Here is a 17,546-nt window from a genome sequence, read left to right as displayed (position 1 = left end):
CTTCCATTCTACATACGATTCTACAGTTTGGCCTTGCCAGTCCTCCCATCAAAAGGGAGGTGTATGTCCCCTCCCCTTGAATTCTGGGTGGTCTAATACTGCCTCATTGATAGAATACAGTGGAAGTGAGATTCAGTGACTTTCAGGCTGGGTTATAAAAGGTGGTCCAGTTTCCATCTCATTGGCTGAAACGTTTGCTTTTAGACCCCAAAGCTGCCATGCAAGAAGTCCAACCACCCGGAGATGGGCTATAAGGAAGCCCAGGCCACATGGAGAAGCCCAGGCCACATGGAGAAGCTTTGATTCCACTCTCAGCTGAGGTCCCAGCATCAACCCCCAGGCATGTGAGGGAAGCAGCCTCCACATGACCCAGCTCCCAGCCAACAAGTCTTCCCAGCTAAGGCTCCAGACATCACGGAGCAGACAGCAGCCATCTCCTGTGTGCCCTGTCTGAATTCCTGACCCCACAGGTTCCAGGAGCACAATGAAATGGTTGCTTTAAACTGCTAAGATTTTAGGTAATTTGTCACACCTCCCCTCTACTCTTTTTGATAACCTGGCTCCTCCAGCAGGCCTTTGAGGAGGCTCAGCCCAGTCCTCCAGGCAGGGAAAAGGGAGGGAGGCTGGGGGTGGGGTGGGTGGGACAGTGGGGAACACACCTGAGCACATTCTCAAGATTGTCATCTTTCAGACACTGAGATTCATAGAGAAGGTAGCCCACTGCCCTGGAAGAAGGACCAGGCTGTACTTGTGAGGGGCCTGCCAGGGGACCTGCTGCTTTTATTCTGCTCTGAGGCTCAACATGGCAGTGCTGGACCTGAGGCAGTGGCTCAGCTCCTCTGTATTTTCCTTTGAGGCTGGGGCCTGAGGGGTCACTCTCCTCCTATCTCCAAAAATAGAGCAAGAAGAGGAAGGCGGCTCCATTCAGTGGAAGGATCTGAGGATTGAAATGGAGTTGTGGAGAAGGGTGGCAGGGTCCTGTCTTCTCCCAAGGGACTGGGGTGTGGGATCTGGTGGCCAGAACCCTGAGTGGACTCCTCCAGCAGGCAGGCTCCCCAGCAGGTGGCTTACCTCGAGGGCAGTTGGGCCAGCTGCTCCAGTTCCTGCTCCATATGCTCCTGCAGCTCGCTGGGCCTCAGCAGGACCTGGCAGATGGGGCAAATCGGGGCCTGGCTGTCGAACAATGCCGCTGCTTTCTTCTTACCTGATGAGGGGAGAAGAACAGACAGACGCATAAGCTGGGCTAGTCCAGGAGGCAGACCCAGCATCCCAGTCCTCAAACCCAAGCCTGCTGCTGCCCTCTAGGGCTTCTTGGCCTAGAAGGCCAAGAAGGAGAGGCCTGAGGGTTTCAGAGCCCAGGAGCACCCGTCCTCCTTGCAGCTCCAGAGGCTGTGGCCATGAATGGTACCTCCTCAGTCAGCCACCCTTCTCAGAAATATATTAGGACATACCTGCCCCACCACGGGATGTCTATTATTTTCTTTTAAAAATTAATTAATTAGAGACAGAGTCTTGCTCTGTTGCCCAGGCTGGAGTGCAGTGGCATGATCTCGGCTCACTGCAACCTCTGCCTCCCGGGTTCAAGTGATTCTCCTGCCTCAGCCTCCTGAGTAGCTGGGATTACAGGCATGTACCACCATGCTGGACTAATTTCTGTATTTTTTGTAGAGATGGGGTTTCATCATGTTGCCCAGCCTGGTCTCAAACTCCTAGCCTCAAGCCATTTGCCTGCCTTGGTCTCCCAAAGTGCTGGGATTACAGGTGTGAGCCACTGTGCCTGGCCGGCTGGGATGTTTAAACCTCCTCCCTTGCCACTCATGGGGACATGCAATGCTCTGTAACCTCTGCTTACAGGTGTGGGGTTGAGGAGCTCTGTTAGTCTAGAAATATCCTTGTGTATTCATGGATGCTCTGACTAAACAAAGGCTGGGACAGCAGCTTTAAAAGGACTTTAGCTTGAGCCCAGATCTTCCTTGCTTCTTCTTCTTTCCACTGGTGCTTGGAGGGGGATCAAAATCAGCTTTTGAGAGGTAAAGGCCATGCAGGTGATGAGCAAGATGGCTGCCTAAGTAGGGCTGCCAGACTCTACAGAGGATGCTCAGTTCCATTTCAGAAAATGAACTTTTTTAGTGTAAGTTATGTCCCAAGTATTACATGGGACAACTTATGCTAAAAGCTACGTACCATTTTTCTAGAATTCAAATTTACCTAGATGTCTAGTTATTTTTATATGTGAACTCTAGCAACCTTGTACTTGAGGAAGCCTCAGGTTCAGGCTGAACACAGAACCCACTTCCCTTTGACAAAAGACTGAGGATGATCACAGCTCCCCTGGATGCCCAGATAGAGTCATCTGAGGGCTCAAAGGAAGGAGCAATTCATTCTAGGTGTGTGTTTTGAGGACTGGAAAAAAGAGAAGGCTTAACCAAAGAAGTGAAATTTAAGCTGTACCTTGGAAGTATACCAGGCAAATGAATGAGTTAATGAATAAGTTGTGAGTTCCTTGTGGGATAGACCATTTCTTATCTATCTTTATATTTATAGACAATTTCTAGCAGGCCTGACATAGCCTAGATGCTCCATGATGAAGCAAGAGGGAGGAAAAGAGAGAGGGAGAGGAAAGTTGGGCCTGAAGAGCAGACTGTCCTAGAAGCCAGATGACCTTTGCTGGCTGGGAAAGCAGCTCCCTCCATCCGGGAGGCTCCAGTCTGTGTGGCAAGGTCTCTGAGGAGGGGAGGAAGCCCTGCTGATCGGTGGCTGTGCCTCAGATGCTCAGGGAACAGCTGGAGGGCAGCTCTGAGTGAAAGCAGCAGATGTGGCCCTGGTCTGGACGTGGGAGATGAGGAGTCCAGTCTCTGCTCTGCCCCCACCTTCAGTTAGCCAGAGAATCTCGGAGATGAACAAGACCCTAGACATTCTCCAGGCCATTATCATTATTTTACAACTAGGGAAATTGAGGCTCAGAACAGGAAACAGACCTTTTACTTGGCTTTTGATCTCATTACTTCATTTACTTATTCACTCAGCAAACATTTAACAATTATTCTGTCAGGTATTATTCTAGGAGAAACTGGAGCTCAGAGATAAGTATGATGCATCCTTGGCTTTGAGGAGAACATAAATTAGTAGGAAAGTAAAAAAGAGAGCCAGTGACTGCAGTCAATGCTGGTGAGAACTATGAGGAGGACATGAAAGATTCGTGGGAGGGTGGAAAGGGGCCAGCAAGGTTGGCAGGATCTGTGGGCGAGGTGACACTCAGTGGGAGGCACGAGGAGTAAGGGAGTTGACAAGGTTGTTGGAACGGATAATTGAGGCAGGGGCTGGGATGTGAAGGGGGCAATGGTAAGACAGGAGAATGGAGAAAGAGGTGGATCCCAGACATGGGGTCTGAGCTGAGCTGGAAGTATCAGGGTTCAGCCCGTTAGCCTGGGACATCAAGTCTGGCTCTTAGGGCTTTCTGGAGCCCAGATTTCTCACTCCAAGCCTGGGGACCAGGCATCAGCATTCCCACCTACCTGTATTCAGTTCCTCTGCTTTGCTGCTACAGGGACATTCTACTTTTCTCAGCTTGGTCTCAGTTTCCCTGTCAGGACAATAGGCCCTCTTCCTGGCTCCCAGCTTCAGGAACAGCACTGGCAGGGATCAGCGGAGGGATCCTGCAGCCTCTGCCCTCCATCCCACCCCCATTTTCTGAGGGGTTAGAGTGGCAGGTGTCAGCATGGCCATGGGTCCCCTGCGTCCCCTCCCCCGCTGTGTTCTCTATAATTTTATATTGAGACCTGTGGTCATGACGTGGGTTTTACTGCACTAACGACATGGCCTGCCCAGGTTTAATGACAAAATCCATACTCTGGCCCTGGGCCTGCTCCTCGTTTGCATAATTCCCAGAATACAGCTCCCTGAAGCTTTTGACCTGGGCCATTACAGTGGCCATAAAACGGGCCATAAAACCGCTGGGGATGGCCAAGAGGAGGGGCTGTGGTCCTGCTGGGGTGGAAGTGAAGCCCTCAACCCCATACTCCTCCTAGGCTTGGGAGGAAGCATCCTCTGGCTCTTCCTTTCCATAGCTCCCCGAATCTGGAAGTTCATTTCAGACTGGCGAGACCCCTGCAACCCTTCGTCCAGCTGCCCATCGGATGCAGGAATCCCTTCTCCAGTACTGCTGGCAGCACCACAGGTGGGCACACTGAGCCCACCAGAGGCAGGCTGTCAGCAGGCATCCTCTCAGGTGTTTCTCTCTCCAGCCCGTGACACCCCCCAGCCCTGAAAGCCAGCCAAGCCCTTTTGCCACAGGTGGGAGGAGGCCTTGCTTTCTCAGGAGGTCAGGAGCCGGGCTGAGCAGCACAGTGGGGAGATGTGGGAAGCACAAGGGGATAGGGATGGGGACAGGGACTGGGATGGACTGTCAGTGCTAAAGATGATGAATGGGGGAGGTGAGGCGGGAGGCCTGGTGTTATCTGCAGAGGATGGCGGGTGCGGGCGCTTGCCGTTCCTGCTAATCCCCGGGCGCTGCCTCAGCCCTTGCACTGATAACGAGGAAATGGGACTGACAACAATTTTTAGCTGAGAGATTCTTCACCAAAATGCCAGGCGGCCGGAGGTCTGACAGCGCCTGATTGAGTGTGTGAGTGTGTGGGGGGAACGCCCGCAGCCCCTCCCCTCCCATGCAAAGATGGATCGCTCATTCCGCCTCCCGTCCACATTCATTACCACACCTCCCTCCCCACCACCCCAGCTGCCTGCCACCTCCACTTCTCTGCCTGATTCAGGTATCCCACAAGCAGGAGGCAGGCAGCGAGGGGAGGGGCCCTGACCCTATCCTCAGCCTTACACAGGGCAACTCCAGCTCCAAGAGCAGAGAGGTGACTCTGTAGAGGCAGGGGCTGGGAGGCAGGGCAATCAGGTCCTGGCCTGGAGGCTCCCTAGTTGTATGACCTCCAGACGGTCTCTTTTCCTTGCTGAGCCGCTATAATACCTTTCCTACTGGACAACAGTGAGGCTCCAACAGGGAGTGACTGATGGTAAGCTGGGAAGGACAGGCCTGTTGAGGAGGAGAGGAGAGGTCATGCCAAGGCAGCCCTCTTCTTAGCTTGGGCCAGGCTCTGGCCAGTCCAGCCCTCTTGCCTGGATCAAGGCCTCAGGTACCTAGGGTCCTAGATCAGCCCTCTGCTGCCCCCCTCTGTTGGGAATTGTTGACCATTGGGAACAGGCAACTCAAGGGCCGGCACAGCCCGCTCCTTCCCGGCCATCTTCCACAGCAAAGCCTGCTGCAGAACTGGACATATAGAGGCTGGGGGTCTTGTTCAGAAGGAAAGTCCTCCCCTCCTTGGCCACTAACCCTCATCTGGCCTTGCAGCTCCCCACCGTGTGACGGCCTCTCTGGCTTGGCCTGTTTGGCTTTGTCCCAGTTCTGTTGCATGAGAGTTCCACTCTCGCCTCTCTGCTTGTCCAAGCAACAAATCTCATCTCTATTACCTTATCTCTGCAGACCACAGGAGCCATGGCTTGACTCCTTGGTGTCTGATAGGGATGAGGAGGGTTGAAATGAGGGTGAGGTGACTCTAATGACAGATGGCCCTGGAGGCTGGGACTTTTAAGAGTATATATATGGGTGTATGTGTGTGTTCATGTGTACATGTGTGTCCTATCCTTACCCCTGCAATGGAAGGGCTTCCATTTCCTAGTGACCGAGAAAGAGAAACGTCAACAGAATTCAACAGAGCTGCCTCTTGCTAGTTGTGTGACCTTGGCAAATCACTTAACGTCATTGGGCTCACTTCTCCTTGTGTGAAATGGGGATAGTGATACGTAACTTCCAGCACTTCTGTGAAGAGCCAGTGAAAACGGGGTTGTGTAAAAGGCAGGACACACTAGCGATGTTTGTTGTGCCTGTATCTGCCCCATGCTGACACCTGCCCTGCCTTGCCTGGTATCCGGCCTTCGTCCCTTCTATGATCCAGATCTATCACCACTCAATAGGTGCCCTGGCCCTGGCCCCTCTTGCCCCCATGGAGTTCCTTCCTATCCATCATTACCCATATATCTGTTTATTGGTTTATGTCAGTGTATCCATCTGTCCCTCCACGTATCATCCATCCATGATCTGTCCATTTTTAATAACAACAACTGTCTATTAAGTATCATTACATAGTTGGCTGTAGGTCAATACTACACATACTTTATCTCATTGAATCCTTACAGCAGTCTTTCGAGGTAGGTGTTACTGTCTCTATCACACTGATGAGGAAAATGCGGTTTGTGTTGTGACAGAGCTACAAAGTCAGAGCAGGGATTTAAATCCAGGTCTGTCTGATTCCAGACCTGAACAATACCCAACTACCTACCTACCTAGCCACTCACCTGATTAATGATTCATGGAACTCCACAGATGTTTACTGGATGCCCACTAGGGGTCGCTATAGTACAGATGCCAGACAATAATGAACATGACAGGTGCAATCTCTGCCCTCAGGGAGCTTAGGACCTAACTATGGATGGAAACACGAAGCTATTATCCCGAGTGGTCTTGGGAAAAGAAAAGTACATGGGGCCGGTGTGGTGGCTCAAACCTGTAATCCCAGCACTTCGCGAGGCCGAGGTGGGAGGACTGCTTAAGGTCAGGAGTTGGAGACCAGCCTGGGCAACATGGTTAGACCCCATCTCTACACAAAAATTTAAAAAATTAGCCAATTGTGGTGGCATGTGCCTGTAGTCCCAGTTACTTAGGAGGCTAAGTCAGGAGGATCACCTGAGCCCAGGAATTTGAGGCTGAGGCTGCAGTGAGCTGTGATCGCACCACTGCAGCATTCCAGCCTGGGCTACGGAATGAGACCTTGTCTTTTTTTTTTTTTTTTTTTTTTAAGGTACATGGAACTAGGGGAGTATATCATCTGGTCTGGAAGGTGAAGGAAGTGACATTCAGTGAAGGCTGAAGGATGTGTGGGAACCAGTCAAGCAGTGACTGGGGGAAGTGGTGCTCTAGATATAAAATGGCACGTTTGAAGGTACAGAGAGGAAACAGCCTAAGTGAGAAATCGGAGAAAGCCCAGTGTGGCTGGAGCAGAGAGAGTGAGGAAAGCGGTGTTGAGGTATGATGAGAGAGAGGCTACATTCTGGAGGACTCTTTCTTTTCTTTTTTTTTTTTGAGACAGGGTCTCGCTCTGTAGCTCTGGCTGGAGTGCAGTGGCACCATCTTGGCTCACTGTAACCTCTGCCTCCCAGGTCCCGATTCAAGCAATTCTCCTGCCTCAGCCTCCCGAGTAGCTGGGATTATAGGCAGGTGACACCATGCCCATTTAATTTTTGTATTTTTAGTGGAGACAGGGTTTCACCATGTTGACCAGCATGGTCTCGAACTCCTGACCTTAAGCAATCCTCCCACCTCGACCTCTTGAAATGCTGGGATTACAGGTTTGAGCCACCACACCGGCCCCATGTACTGTTCTTTTCCTAAAACGGCTCGGGATAATCGCTTTGTGTTTCCATCCATTGTTAGGTCCTAAGCTCCCTGAGGGCAGAGATTGCGCCTGTCGTGTTCATTATTGTCTGGCATCTGTACTATAGCGACCCCTAGTGTGGTCCGCCCCCCTCGGCCTCTCAAAGTGCTGGGATTACAAGCATGAGCCACTGCGCTCGGCCCTCCTGGAGGACTGTTAAACTACATTAGTGATTTTTTTTAACATGCAGTGCGAAGCCATCAGAGAGTTTTAAACAGGGCAGTGATATATCAGACTTGCATTTTAAAAAGATGATTCTAACTGCAAAGTAGCCAGTTAGAAAGGACTGGTTCCCACACATCCTTCAGCCTTCACTGAATGTCTACGGGGGCAAGAGCAGGTGCAGGAAAGCTGTTTAGGTTGTCTCACTAACTCAGGTGAGAGATGACGGTGGCTTGCTCTAGCATGATGCTGGAGATGAACAGAGGCAGATGGATTGGATCTGGAAGTTAAGGGACAGAAAGGAGTTAAGGATGACTCCAAGGTTTCTGGCTTGAGCAGCTGCTAGGTGGTAGACCATTTACTGACTTATGGAATGGGAGGAGGAGCAGCAGGCTTAGTGAGGAAGAAAATGAGTTGAGTTTTGGGTGTACTTAGTTTGAGGAACTGCTAGACATCCACATGAAAATGCTGAGTAGGCGCTGTATGTGAGCCAGAGCTAGAGTTATAGACCCGGGAGACACTGACATAGAGAACCGAAGCTCGCCACTGTATCCCCTGTGCCTGGAACAATGTCTGGCATATGGTAAATACCCAATAAATATTTATTGAATAAATATGGGAGTAAAGTTCAGAGCAGGCAAGATCACCTAGGGAGAGAGAATCCACTTGGAAGAGGGTCTGGAACAGAACCATAGCAGTTAGGGGAAGTTTAAGGCATTAAGGACTAAGAAGGAACAGCAAGAGGTAGAATGAAAACGAGGAAAGTGTGATGTCATTGAAGCCGAGAAAGGAAGAGTTTTTTCAAGGACTCTACTGTCATCAGTAAGGTCACATGCTGTTGAGAGGTCAAGAACATAGGCATGAAAAGCATCCCATCCACTCATCTTATCCACAGCACAACCATCTACCCTCCGCTTCATCCACCTGTCATCCATCCAAACCACCTAATTACTCATCCACTCTCCCCTCACTCATTCCCTTCCTCCTTCTCTTAAAACCATGATTGGCGCCTCTGCTGAGTATGGGACAGGAAGAGTTAACATGCTGACAGACGGCATTTTTTACCCTCAGTCAATATGAACAAGGCCCCAAGACTATGATTCCAAACATCTGGATTTCATCAATATGTGATCTGTCATCGTATATTGGCATTCCCCAGTCTCCGGGCCAGAGCAATGCAGCTGGTTTTATTAATACGTCAAATACATTATCCGTGTAATACACTTGTCTGGCTGGGGCCTCCCGCTGGGGCGGGGCGGCGGATTTGAATGTATGATGAATCAGTTTGCATTACATGTTCGTAAGTCATCATTTGTCAGGATTAATAGGCATCCCTGGTTGAGGAGGTGGGGGTAGGGCGGGCAGGGGAGAGAGATGTATTTAACTGTGGCCCATGCTTTCTTCTGGTGCCCAAGGATGTCCTGGGTACAGCTGTGCACCCTCTTGCCCAGACTCCAGGGTAGCGGCTGCTACTCATGGGGCAGAGGTGACATTTTCAGCAGTTCCAGGGTCACTTGGAACCCAATCGGCCTATTTATTTCTGCTTTGGGCTTGCTAAACAACCAATAAGGATAGGATAGGGGCTCATTGCACAAGCTGGCTAACTCTTCCTCATCCTTTAGGATTCAACCTAGGGTTCCTTCTTCCATGTGGCCTTCCCGGACTCCCCCAGACTGTATTGGGGGCCTCCTCTATGTTCCCCAAGCCTCTTGTGCTACTTCTATCAGCACTTGTCCCAGTGTTATTACTGCCTGTTATAATCCTATCACCTTCTTTAGATTGTCAGTTTATTGAGAGCAAAAATGAACTTGTTCCCTGCTATAGCCCCAGCGTCTAGTAGAAGGCATAGCCCAAAGTGAGAGAATAGTCATAGTAATAGTAGAAATCAATAAATAGTGTTTGAATTAATGAATGAGTGATCGCTGACCTTGCTAAATCCCCAAAGAGGCAGGTATCAGCTGGGAGAAGCCATAGGAATTTTCTCTGATTCCTTGTCCCACCCTGACTCTGGTCTAGTCTGGTCATCTATCCTTCTCTATCTGCTTTTCTTTATCTGCTCCTCTTCTTTCTATAAGACATGTATAGACCCTCACACAGCATCAGGTTCCTTACATGTGACACACATACCTAGATATGATACACAGTTGTGAAACATTCATGCCTATATACCCTTGCCATCTTCCCTTCTTCCTCCATTCTGCCAGCAAAAGTTCAGATTGGCACTGCCCATTCCACATGGCCTCCTGCCAGTTCCAGGTACAAGAGCCTGACTCCTATTGTGATGCATGCTATTTACTGTCTCTAGCAATAGAGGCTGCCTGGATTGAGCCAGACATGGCTCCTGGGTGGCCTAACCTGCAAGCAGCCAGGTGAGGTCAGTCTGTGGACAGATTTAGGCTCAGACTCGGGCTCGAGCTGGAGCCAGAGGCTCCAGGCCAAGGCACAAGCAAGCTCACTGAGTCTTGGTCATGGAAGCTAAGCCCTTGGCCCCATGAGCCTTTGCTCTGGCCAAAGGCACCAGCCAACCTGTTCAGAGACTGGTGGGGCTTCAGGGGCCACAGCTGTTTCACACCCCTGACCTTGACTATTTCAAACATAACTGTAGCCTTTCTCCTCTTGTGGAGCTATGATTCAGTTTCCCTCCTTCTTTAGCTAATAACTTCCAGAAAGCTCCCTGAGCTGGGCTGGGCTGGGCTGGGCTGGGCCAGTGGTGTGTGGGGCAGGCAGGGCCTCCCAGAGTTCCCTGGGGTTAGGCTTCACAGACTGTAGTCAAGGGGCTGATTATGGAAAATATCCACATGTGGACCTGCACATGCATCCTCTCAAGTGTCAGCACACACATGCTTGTGCTGGCACTGGCACACACAGGTGCTCACACAGTGTGGGTATTTTTTTGCATTTAGACAAACACCTGAGCACCTATGCATGTGTTCAGGTGTCGACCCACTATTCCTCTTCTCCCTAGCATGCCCACACACTTCACTCTCTCCCATGCCTTCCTTGCCATGCAGCCAAAATGCTAAGACTGTACTGTTAAAAGGAAAGTAACTTCAAATGTGCTTTACCCCCTGCTGGTTCTGACGATGGGCTTATAAAAATGAGGTGGGAACCTCCGCAGCTGTGGGTAATAAATCCTGAGCCGCCAAGGAAGGCAGTGTTACCTGCTTCCTGGGCTGATGGGTGGACTGTGGGGCACTGATTACAAGGGCCTGCAGGGCTGGATGGGCAGTGGGCCAGCTGCCTGGCCTCAGGCGCTGCCTGCTAGCACATCCCAGGCCAGCTGCCTCCTTCAGACCTGAGGGGTTAAGAGCCCCAGAGCCCCAGAGCCCCAGAGCCCCAGGGAGAGAACAAGGACTATGAGAGCAGCAGAGGGAGGTAGAGGAAGAGAAGGGCCGGGTGGGGAGAGTGAGCAGCCAGCCACGTGCTGCTAAGGCTGAGGGGAGCCCTCGCATCTGGAGATCAATTAGCATCAATTACTGACTTCATTTAATTGTCGTCCAAGATGAATTTGTCATTTTTAGCTGGGAATTAATGGGAGACCTTCACCTCTCCCTGGCAGCAGCGGTGGAGCCAACAACGGTCACCTCAGCCTCCCAGGAGCTCTGAATCCTGCTTGGGTCTGGGGCCAGACTGGGGCAGGCAAATAGTGGGGCTTCTGCTCCCTGGGCAAGCTCTGGCCTGCCCTAGGCCCTGGCCTGGCCCACTGTAGCCCAGGGCCAAGGTGGGGGCTGTGGGTCCTGGGTAGCAGTTCTTTGCAGCCTCTGGCTTCAGCCAGAAATTAATTTGCTGGGCTGAGCATGTTTACCTTTTCCCAGCAAAGGCGAGACAGTAAACAGCGGACCGGCGGCTGAAATTGAATTGATAACTGCATCAACGTGCCAGATAACGCCTAAAATAATACGCCGATAAGGAAATTCGATTTGATTTGCTGCTGCGCATCAGATTGGCCCCATCTGTAGCTGCCTGTAATCATTTTCAATTGCGTTGGGAAACCTTATTTGTCCTTAAATATTTCTGTCATTTTTCATTGCTGGCGACAGATCCTTGGGCAGGTGGCAGGGGTGTGCTGCCTCTGTGGGCGCAGGGCGGCGGCCCGAGGAGGAGGGGTGGTGTGGACTCAGAGAGGAGGTGGCAGGGAGCAGGCAGCCGGGCGGTGACAGCTGTTCCTCCAATCAATCACGCTGTCGACAGGGAGAGACGACTGGCTGGCAGAAATTGAGTTTGCCTCACAGGGGACGATTGAGCAAATTAATAGCCCATTAGCCAAGCAGTGACCTGAGAAATGAAGGTGCAAGGGTTCCTGCTCACTCAGGCCGGTTGGGGTGGGGCAGGGCAGGCGAAGGGTCTGGGGAGGGGAGAAGTAAGGAGGGGTGTGGGAAGAAGAGGAATGGAAGCATGGATGAGATGAGCGATATGTGTGTGGGTGGTGGAGTCGGGAGTCGGTGCCAGAGGAGAGACATCAAGTTGGGGAAGAAAGGCTAGAGATTCGGACAGTCCTGGGAGGGAGGCAGTGGACAGAGGGTGGTGGTGTGGTGGTGGAGGTGGCTCCGATGGATGTCTCTCAACCACCTTCCCAGCGTGACCTCTGGGACAGGGGACGATGCCAATAAACTCCTCTCCATTGCAGTCTCTAGATGTTCCCTTTACTACCTCTATTCACTTTCCCCAGAACCTGGAGATGCCACTCCCTTGCAGTCCTCTCCAGTGTTTATTCTCCCAACTCCGTGCTCCTCAGGCCAGGAGGTGGGCTCAGTGTCTTCCAGCTCACTGCTTCTCCACCCTTGGATTCTTTGAGGTCAAGTTCCATACTACAGCCCACCTCATCAGTTACCTACTGTTCTCTCTCTGTCTCTCTCTCTCTCTTTTTTTCTTAAATAGAGACCGGGTTTCACCATGTTAGTCAGGCTGGTCTTGAACTCCTGACCTCAGGTGATCCACCTGCCTCAGCCTCCCAAAGTGCTGGGATTACAGGCGTGAGCCACCATGACCGGCCAGTTACCTACTATTCTCTACAGTCACCAAGGACTTTCACACTGGCTTCTCTCCCCCGAGCCCTGACCTCCTCAGCTCCTGTTATTTTTTCCTATACTTGACTTCCTCCTGGAGATCCTTGTCATCAACCTAAATAGAACCTGTGATGGAACTCCCTGTCCCCCAAGACTTCTCAAGGCCTTGTACCATTAAACTTGCTCCTCCCTCTACCCTTCTCCCAAGTCCCAAGGTGCCACACACTCAGGGATACTAGCCCAGGCCCCTTGGTGCGCCTTCAACACTGTCTTGCCAATACACTCAACCTCTTACTTCCTTTGCCTTCTCCACAACCCAACTATTCTCCTTTTGGTCTCAGACACCCAGGCGGCTAAGCACAGCTGGGGAAAACCACAAAACCATGCAGATATGTGCCACTAAAAATTCAATTTCCAATCTCAGCACCACTAAGCGATCCTTCTACATGTTCTTGGTCAGCTATCTCCTCTTTCCCACAGAGACAATTCAATAATATTTTACTATCTTAAGCCGCCTCTCCATCTCCTGTCACCCTCTCTCTACTAGGTGGCCTTGCTCCCTCCTTCACTCTGAAATTTAGTCCTTCGGCATGAATGTGAATCTCCTCAGCTTGTGGACCTACGCTCACCTCCGCGCTCCCTCCAGTTTCGGTGGAAGAGGCATCCTCCTACCTTAGGCTAATCACTTCTCCTGGGCTTTGATCCCAATCCTGCCTATGTTCCCTGGGAAAGTCAAGTTCTCCCTTTCTACTGCATCTTCTCCTTCCCTTCCCCATGCGTCCCTCCATCCATGTATAAACTCCCGAGTCTCTCCCATATTACAGCAACACCAACAACCCAACTGTCTCTTCCATATGACGCCTTTTTACTAATGGCCTTTTATTCTCCTCTTCTCGCCTCAGATGCTCCAAAGACTCTTGCTTGCTTCGGTACTCTTTTACCTCCTAACTGCTTCTTAACTTATCGCAGCCTGAGCTTCATCCCCACCATTCTATGGAAACTACTCTCAATCAGGTCCTTGGTGATAATCCACAATAGATACTACAGTTATATTTATTAGTCCAATAAATGTCTGTTGAGTGCCTTCCATGCGCTAGGCAATATACCAGGGTCTAGGGATGCAATGAGATCCATGTCCTTATGGAGCTCACAGTCTAGTGAGAGAACAGATGCGATGAAATACTTGTACAATTGTAATATTCAATTGTGCCAAAAAGAGGTCGACAGTGCTAGGGGAGCCTGTAATATGGAGATTTGCCTTGTCTAGGGAAACCCAGTCAGGCTTCCCTGAGGAAGAGACACAGGCTGAAATGTGATAGCTAAGTACTTGTTGAAGGGATGAGGAAGAAGGGAAGTGGCAATACTAATCAAATGCTTATCTGTGCCAAGAACTACACTTTTTTTTTTTTTTTTTTTTTGAGACAGAGTCTTGCTCTTGTTGCCCAGGCTGGAGTGCAGTGGTGTGATCTTGGCTCACTGCAACCTCTGCCTCCCAGGTTCAAGTGATTCTTCTGCCTCAGCCTCCTGAGTAGCTAGGATTACAGGCATGCACCACGATGCTTGGCTAATTTTTTTTTTTTTTTTTTTTTTTGAGACGGAGTTTCGTTCTTGTTACCCAAGCTGGAGTGCAATGGCGTGATCTCAGCTCACCGCAACCTCCGCCTCCTGGGTTCAGGCAATTCTCCTGCCTCAGCCTCCTGAGTAGCTGGGATTACAGGCACACGCCACCATGACCAGCTAATTTTTTGTATTTTTAGTAGAGACAGGGTTTCACCATGTTGACCAGGATGGTCTCGATCTCTTGACCTCAGGATCCACCCGCCTCGGCCTCCCAAAGTGCTGGGATTACAGGCATGAGCCACCGTGTCCAGCCCCATGCTTGGCTAATTTTTGTATTATTAGTAAAGATGGGGTTTCACCATGTTGGCCAGACTGGTCTTGAACTCCTGACCTCAGGTGATCTGCCCACCTCGGCCTCCCAGAGTGCTGGGATTACAGGCATGAGCCACCACGCCTGGCTAGCACTGTGCTATTTAATACCTCTTTTATAACGGAGGAAAGAGAGGCATAGAGAAGTTTTTAGCTTGCCCATGGTTATGAGGTAAGTGGCAGTGTGGGCCTTATGTAATATCACAGCCCTGTGCATGCTCTGAACCACGCTATTCTACTGCCTCTGATGTTAGCTATTGCCCTTGTCACATTCACTTCTCCCTCTCTCCACACTCTATGTGTCATCTCTGAAACTCTGGTTTCATTTCTTCAGCCTGTACCTCCAAGCTGAGTCACATACAACACTGCATAGAAGATTCTCTGCTTGGATGTCCCATAGGCTCTTTAAGCTCAGCAAGTCTGAGATGGGATTTACCTTCCTGTAGACCTGCCCTCCTCTGGCCTTTGGTTTCAGTGAGTGGTACCCCTATCCACAGACCTCCCTAAATTGACAATCTTGACTCTTACGCTTTACTCTGGTCTGTATCTCCAGTAAGTTGACATCGTACCTGTTTTTACCTCCTAACTACTGGCCAGAACCATCTTCTTTTCTCCACTGCCCTAGTTCAGGCATCTTCATATTCAGTCTCTCCCCTTAGGTCTCCAATGTATCTCTCTCCCTCTAATCTATTCCATCCCTACAGTTACAAGGATCTTTCTAAAACATAAATCAGATCCTATCATTCAGCTGCTTAAGATCCCTGCCTGGCTCCCAAAGCCACAGCATTCCAGACATTCTCCTGCAGGCCCTCTTTATCATACAAGCCCCTCTCCAGCCTCTTATCTCATCTTGCAGTAGTGTGTGCTCTGGCTGGACAAGATGTGCTCTTCACCTACTGTACTCACTGCCAGTAATGCCCATACTCATGCCGTCATCTCCCCATGGGCAACTTTTAACTGATTTACTCTTTTATTTTTATTTTTTGAGATGGAGTTTTGCTCTGTTGCCCAGGCTGGAGTGCAGTGGTGGGATCTTGGCTCACTGAAACCTCTGCCTCCCGGGTTCAAGCAATTCCCTTGCCTCAGCCTCCTGAGTAGCTGGGACTAGAGGCGCATGCCGCCACTCCCAGTTACTTTTTTGTATTTTAGTAGAGACGGGGTTTCACCATGTTGCCCAGTCTGGTCTTGAGCTCCTGAGCTCAGGCAATCTGCTGGGATTACAGGCGTGAGCCACCGTATCTGGCCTATTCCTTTATTTTTTATTTTTTAATTTGAGACTGGGTTTCACAGCCCAGGCTGGAGTGCAGTAGCACAATCACACCTCACTGGAGTCTCCACTGCTGGGCTCAGTGATCCTCCCACCTCAGCCTCCTGGGTAGCTGTGACTGCAGGCACACATCACCCACCACACCCAGCTAACTTTTTGTAGAGATGGGGTTGTGTCATGTTGCCCACGCTGGTCTTGAACTCCTGAGCTCAAGCAATCTGTCTACCTCGGCCTCCCAGTGTTGGGATTACAGGCGTGACCCCGTTTCTTCTTGAAGACCACACTAGATAATGCGTCCTCTTTGAAGCCTTCCTGATAGTTACTTCCTCTGTTTTCATGCTGTTCTGCGTAGGTCTATACATCTATTACTGCATACGTCATATAATATTGCAATGATTTATCTATTCATCCATCTTGTCTGGGAGATTCTGAGCTCTTTATTTATTTAATTTTTTTTTACTGCTCCTGGTGGAGCAGGGCTACCCGATAGGCAGTGTGCCCAGAGCAGCTGATTCTGAGCTTTTTGAGGGCAGGGAGATTCTCTGATTCGTCCTGGAACACTCAGGACCCTAGGCATAGGGTCTGGCATAGGGTGGGGGTTAGTAACTGCTGAATGACTCAGGAGCGAAGTGAATGGGAGTAAAGGGCCTGCAGGAGAATGTCTGGAAAAAGAGAGAGATGGGGTGGGGGAAGTGTGAGGGTGAGAAAGGTGGGAATGGGGAAGGAAGGCAATTGAGGCAATGTTGAGAACGTGCTTTGCTTAAATGAAGCCTTGCTTCATGGTCAGTGAGAGTCAGAGGTCCTAAGGGTTTCAATGTGGAGAAGCTCTCAAAAGACAGAAGCTCCAGAACTGTTCTTCTTGCCAAAATATCAAGTGTTCATAGACCTGGTGGGAAATGGGTGGGCAGTGAACATGTGAACATAACCAGACAGCAAAATCCCATGGCTAGAAACACTGACAGACATGCACACCAGGACAGACAGACAGCCATGTGCTCCTAGAGGGTCCCCAGTGGCTCCCCCATCCCAGAGCACTCTTTGGGCCTCTCTGTGGGCCCACGCCCCACCCAGAACCCCTGGGCTATACGCTTTCTCTCTCTCGCTCAGCAATTTCCCTACCCAAGAAAGCTCTAAGGGTTTCAATTACCGGCGTGTGGGATTTAGTGCCCTGGGCTTCTCTGACTGGAGGAGATTTATTTGAAGGTTTAGTGTCGTGGAGAATTCACGTCTTCACTCCCAGGAGCCCAGCTTCCGTCCTGAGCCCCTAAATCAGGAACCAAGATGGGCTATTGTCACTTACCGCATTAGCCTCGTTAGCGGACCAGGAGGGGTGATTAATAGCAATGTACACACAGCCATCCTGCTCGCTTGCAGCTCCTGCTGCTGCCAATGACCTGGGGAGGGGTGGGGAGGAGCTGAACCTGCTCCAGAATAACTGAGGACTGTGGGCTTAGCCCCCTCCCTGTGTCCCCCTCCCCATCACCAGGCAGCAAAGTCCACACGGCCATTCCAGATCTGGGGACAGTTCAAAGCTTAGCAAGCCTAGCCAGAGAGGCCACAGCTGGAGGCCTGACTCCTGGGGGGTGGTGGGCAGGGGGCATGAGGGGGCTGGTTTCAGGACACATCCCAAAGTGTACACCTGTGTTAGAGAGAGGTGGGTGGGGTGGGGTGTAGGGGAGACAGTGG

At 50.8% G+C, this 17,546-nt stretch overlaps 1 protein-coding gene across 12 annotated transcripts in view; it reads right to left on the bottom strand.

Moving 5' to 3' along the window:
* RNF220 (ring finger protein 220) overlaps positions 1 to 17,546 on the bottom strand; it is a 257,437-nt gene that overhangs the window by 36,172 nt on the left and 203,719 nt on the right. For all 12 annotated transcript variants that reach the window (XM_078331528.1, XM_035251202.3, XM_035251205.3 and 9 more), the window contains exon 3: positions 1,072 to 1,204. In XM_078331528.1, the coding sequence (XP_078187654.1) occupies positions 1,072 to 1,204 (133 nt within the window). The remainder of the gene's footprint in view (positions 1 to 1,071; positions 1,205 to 17,546) is intronic.

The sequence above is a fragment of the Callithrix jacchus genome, chromosome 7 (genome assembly GCF_049354715.1).
Source record: "Callithrix jacchus isolate 240 chromosome 7, calJac240_pri, whole genome shotgun sequence".
In the NCBI taxonomy this organism is placed as follows: Eukaryota; Metazoa; Chordata; class Mammalia; order Primates; family Cebidae; genus Callithrix; species Callithrix jacchus.
Note: the sequence above shows the minus strand (reverse complement) of the source record. Positions and strands in the feature narration are given on the sequence as shown.